Below are 5,487 nucleotides of genomic sequence, written 5' to 3'. Positions count from 1 at the left end.
ATGCGTCAATTCCCGCGTCCTGCTGTGGCCGCCGTTGCTCTCGCAGCATTGGCCCGCCCTAGCAACTCTTCCTCTCATGCCTCCATTTGTACCGTCTCTCACGTCCAGTCATCTCTCCCTGCCAATGGCACCCTTCTCGGTATCGACATGATTCCCTCCTCCGTGACGGCTAAGACTGCCACCCAGGACTCGACCGAGTACTGTGCTGTGTCCGTTTCCTACGTTCACACCGGCACCACCGACGAGATTGTGCTCAACTACGGATTCCCCAGCCCCGCTAACCTCAGCAACCGCTTTTACGTAGCCGGAGGCTTCGGTTACTCGCTCAGCACTTCCTCCACCGGCGGTCTTGAATACGGTGCCGTTGGCGGTGCCACAGATGCCGGCTACGGTGCCCTGAACGGCACGACCCTCGATGAGGTCAACCTCGCCGGCAACGGCACTATCAACTGGGATCCCATTGTCATGTTTGCCTACCAGGCTCTCGGTGAGCTGACTCGCATCGGCAAGCCTCTCACCCGGTCATTCTACGGCTTAGACAAAGACACCAAAATCTACATCTACTATGAGGGCTGCTCCGATGGTGGCCGTCAGGGTATGAGCCAGGTCCAGTGCTACGGTGATGAGTATGATGGTGCTGTTATCGGTGCCCCTGCATTCCGCTATGGCCAGCAGCAAGTCAACCACCTGTTCTCCAGCGTTGTCGAGAAGACCCTAGGCTACTACCCGCCTACCTGTGAGTTGTCTAAGATTGTTAATGCTACCATTGACGCCTGCGATCCCCTTGATGGACGTACCGATGGTGTGATCTCCCGCTCGGACATCTGCCAGCTAAAGTTCAACCTGAGCTCCATCATCGGCGAGCCCTGTCACTGCGCCGCTGAAGTTTTTACCTCCCTTGGATTTAACTTCAACAAACGTAGCGACGGCTCCTCGACGTCCTATACCCCAGCCCAGACCGGAAACGTTACCGCCGAAGGTGTCGCCGTGGCCCAGGCCATCTACGACGGTCTCTTTAACTCCGCAGGCGAGCGTGCCTACCTGTCCTACCGCATCGGATCCGAGTTCTCGGACGGTGAAACCACATATGACAACAGCACCGGCGCCTGGGGTGTTAATATCCCCTCCACTGGCGGCGAATTTGTCACCCGCTTCATCGACCTGGTCGAACTGGACAACCTTGAAACCCTCGATAGTGTCGATTATGACACCCTCGTTGAGTGGATGAACAAGGCCATGGTCCGCTACATGGACACCCTGCAGACCACACTCCCCGACCTGATGACCTTCAAGTCCACCGGCGGTAAGATCATCCACTACCATGGCGAGTCTGACCCCAGTGTCCCCGCCGCTTCCTCCGTGCACTACTGGTAATCTGTCCGAAACATCATGTACCGCGAGATCGAGGCCGCCGAGGCTATCGAGCAAATGAAGGAATGGTACCAGCTGTACCTGGCCCCTGGAGCTGCTCACTGCGGCCGCAACAGTCTCCAGTCCAACGGTCCCTTCCCCGAGGACAACATGGCCACTATGATTCAGTGGGTTGAGAACGGAGTTCAGCCCACAGGCCTCAATGCTGCCGTCGATGCTGGCAAGTACGACGGTGAGATTCAGTCCCTGTGCCAGTTCCCTAAGCGTCCTGTGTGGGAGAACAATAAGTGGAAGTGCGAGAGTGACGATAAGGGTGCTGATACCTTTTACTACACCTTCCCTGCCTTCAAGGTGCCCATTTACTAAAGAGTTACTGGGGACTTGGTTCAGCTAGTCGGGGGTGGAAATTCAGGTTAGAAAAGGGGCCATCGTTAAAGTATTTGTATATTAAAACATACAATTCGACAAGAATACCTTCTTCGTCTAAACGATGATCTTTTTGAATTGATGTCATCGATGTTACAAGCTGCTCCCTACCGTGAAAGCATGATCTTAAAAGAGTTACCTAGTCTACACGGCCTACCCTGCTAAGGTTCCCGTCAGTGGTGAAATGGCCAGGACTCTGTCATTATTGTTCTGTAATCTAGAAAAGGAATATCTGGGACGACTTCTACTCGTTAGCGGATGTTAACTGCCATTCAAGGCACTGGATAAGAGGAGGACCCTGTCACTAGACGAGTTTTAGAATAGAATTTCCATAATGAGGATTAATTTCATATATTGTTAATATTCGTAAATTATGAACTAATATTATATCTTTCGATTTCCAAGGGCTCTATCGTCTAACTAGTTCTAGGGGTAAATTATTAAACACTAGAGAAACCTGGGTCGGTGTGCTTATTTACATCTAGCAGTTAATCACAATTTGCACAAACTTCTATCACACGGCTAATTATTGTCAACTTGTCAACATGACCCTCACTGGAAAAGTCGCTATTATTACTGGTAGTTCAAAGGCATCAGGGCAGATGCTTCCTGCTCTGCTGAATGGTCCATCATCGAAGAGGGAGCTACCGGAAGCTGGCGATTGTTCACCCCATTTATTGTGCACTCACCCTAAACTCACCCGTGGCCGCGCGACTAAAAGCGGCCTCACCCTATTACTTACCCACGCGGCGCCCATCGTGTGGTTGAAGAAATATCTGAGCAATATGTGGTATACATAATGATTGAAGGTGAAAATAGACACATACGACCATAGCGTGTGGAGAACAGAGATTCCCGTCCGCTCAGCCGTACTTAAGCCAGCATTATGAACGCGGTCAAACTATGCCTAAGCCCTTGAGTGCTTGCCGCTTTGTGGGTGATGGACGCTAAACCACAGGGTGAGTGCAGGTGAGCTGGTGAGCGAGTGAGTAGTTGTGAGTTGGGATCAAGAGGGCTTTTCGTAGACAGAAATAGCTCCAAGCTCTTTCACCTCCTAACCATCACTAACTACTTCTTATTCAAGCTATCTTGGACCTTAAGCCCATCGAATTAGTTGTTCGGGGCGACACGGCTCTGCTTATCAAGCCTTGCATGTAACTCAACATCAGCCAATAATTGCGCTCACCCTTTACATGATTATAGAATTATAGTAATAATATATTTCTAACTAAAGAAAAATACATATAGAAGAGCTTTATAGACTTAGGGAAAACCGAGGCTTTACTATAGCGTACTAGGAGGAGCAGATGAGTAAACTAAATAAACTATACAGTGCGCCTTCACAACCGCCCTGCCCACCCAATACTCTTCGAATGCTTTAGGAGATGTTTTGTCGCTTGGCAAGCCTGAACACGTCCAGTGATTCCAAACAATTTCACCATGGCACGGGGTTGTCTGACTAGGCTTAGCTCCACCGCGTAGAGCCTTTTAGAGGCTCTTGTGCAAACATGTGCTGTTCTTAATCTTTTCTAGGGCTCTGCTTCCTCGAGACGGCAACGTGGATCCAGAAGCGCAGGAACGACCCGTGCTCCACGACATGCTTGAATTAGGCTATGCCACTTGCCTACTTACTCTTCTAGCCACGCTCTTCCTAAGGCCTATATACAACTAATGCTGGTGCCAGCATCCGTGCGTACCCCTCCTGGGCGGCTATTGCAGCCATTCTTTTATCGATATACAACCTCTAAATGGCTATATTAATCTGCATCGTTTGGTCCATCTAGCAACTTGAAACTGGATAAGGATGGAGCAAAAATACTCACTCTATATAGCCAAAGCAGCAAAAAGATTGTGTGAGGTCTTCCCTGAGAATGACCATGCGCAGTGACAGCTTTGGAGGGAATACCTGCCCCACGCTCTATTTTTATTGAGTAAAGAAGTGTTTCAGGGGCAGCAAGATGACTATGTTAAGTATATACAGAACGTGGGGTTTTGCTTACACAGCGATGGGAGGTATGATGAAGCCGAAGAGCTAGGAGTGCAGGTCTTAAATATCCACAAGCGGGTACTGGATCTAGAGCATCCTGACACTCTGACTAGTATGGCCAACCTTGCATTAATATATACAGACCAGGGACAGTGGAATAAAGCAAAAGAGCTAGGGGTCCAGGTATTAGGTATCCGCAAGCGGATGCTAGGTCCAGAGCATATCTCTACTCTGACTAGCATAGCTAACCTTGCGCGTTTATATGCAGATCAAGGACAGTGGAAAGAAACAGAAGTGCTAGAGATACAGGTCTTAGATATCCGCAAGCGGGTACTAAGCCTAGAGCATCCTGACACTTTAATCAGTATGGCCAACCTAGCAGCAACATATGCAAATCAGAAACAGTGGAAGGAAGCAGAGACACTTGAAATACAGGTCTTAGATACCCGTAAGCGGGTACTAGGCCTAGAGCATCCTGATACTTTGATTGACATGGCCAACCTTGCGCGATTATATGCAGATCAGAGAAGATGGAAGAAAACAGAAGAGCTAGAGGTACAGGTCTTAGATATCCGCAAGCGGGTACTAGGCCTAGAGCATCCTGGCACTTTGATCAGCATGGCCAACCTTATCTACACTTGTATATCACTAGGGAACGTCCGGGATGCCTTAGCTCTACGGGAACATATGCAGAGCTCTGGAACATAGCTTAGGCTCAGATCTTCCGCACGCCATAGTTTTATCCTACGCTCTTAGTGTGGGGGAAACAGGAGGGAGCCGTACACAGACACAATAACCTTCAGCAGAATTTCCTCTTGCCCTGACCATGCACAGTCCTGATCAAGTTGATTTGATTCGAGGCTCATCACAGGAATCAAACGGTGTGCTTTCATGAAGATTTCTCGCAGAAGGTGATTTGTACCATGAAACCTCAAGCGACTCGAGACACTTGCAGATTGATACAAATCTATAAGGCCAGCAATGTAGTACAATAATCATTTTCTTTGTCTATAAACTAACGTAATCAACCACTGAGCGGCAGATTGTCACCGCGACCAAGGCTGCTGAAGTCAATGGGATGCCTGAGAAAACCCTCTATGCGCGCCTAGTGGAGAAAAAAATTCTCTAAAGAGGAGCCGGTCCCATCTCCTTAAGTCCTAGCGTTATTCGTAGAGAACTACATTGTAATACGATGGGATAGACTTCCCTCCCAGAAGTTAGTATGAGAGGCCGAAGTCCCAGGAAATCCTGGCATTGGTACAATTGGCTAAGATATAGATGACCTACATGCTTCGGAACGTGCAAACGTCCTCCAGTCTCGACGATAGCTTTGAATCTTAGCTACTTATCTGAGACCCCCATCCATGGAATATTTTGTTGTGAAGATCAACGAGATACTCAGCCAGTGAAAGTGACACTGGCACAATGGACAAATGAACCTATCTTGCGCACAGGCCCCTTCCATGCGACACGGAACTCAACCTAATTGGTCCAGAGTTCGGGCTAATACATAAAGACTCAAAGCTATTCGCCCGCTCTGGATATGTATTGGTCGCGCTGGATATAAAATAGGAGCAATCCCACGGACTTGATTCCTTTTCTTCCCATATGGTAATGACTCTTAACTCTTGAAATCTTCTGAACAGTGTCTCAGCAAGTTTTTTTATATACCATTTTTACGTTTGACCTCTTCAATATCTATA

The 5,487-nt window shown here is 48.6% G+C and overlaps 1 protein-coding gene across 1 annotated transcript; it reads left to right on the top strand.

Moving 5' to 3' along the window:
- Positions 1–1,737, top strand: BDV59DRAFT_192417 (Tannase/feruloyl esterase; the record flags this gene model as incomplete). Its single annotated transcript, XM_073692044.1, has 2 exons — positions 1–1,359; positions 1,402–1,737. 2 exons carry the CDS (start codon positions 1–3, stop codon positions 1,735–1,737), a joined length of 1,695 nt encoding a protein of 564 aa, XP_073549277.1.
- Positions 1,738–5,487: the final 3,750 nt, after the last annotated feature.

The sequence above is a fragment of the Aspergillus ambiguus genome, assembly GCF_047715705.1.
Source record: "Aspergillus ambiguus strain CBS 117.58 unplaced genomic scaffold BDV59scaffold_10, whole genome shotgun sequence".
In the NCBI taxonomy this organism is placed as follows: domain Eukaryota; kingdom Fungi; phylum Ascomycota; class Eurotiomycetes; order Eurotiales; family Aspergillaceae; genus Aspergillus; species Aspergillus ambiguus.
The sequence above is the reverse complement of the archived record's forward strand: the minus strand, read 5'-3'. Positions and strand labels throughout refer to the sequence as shown.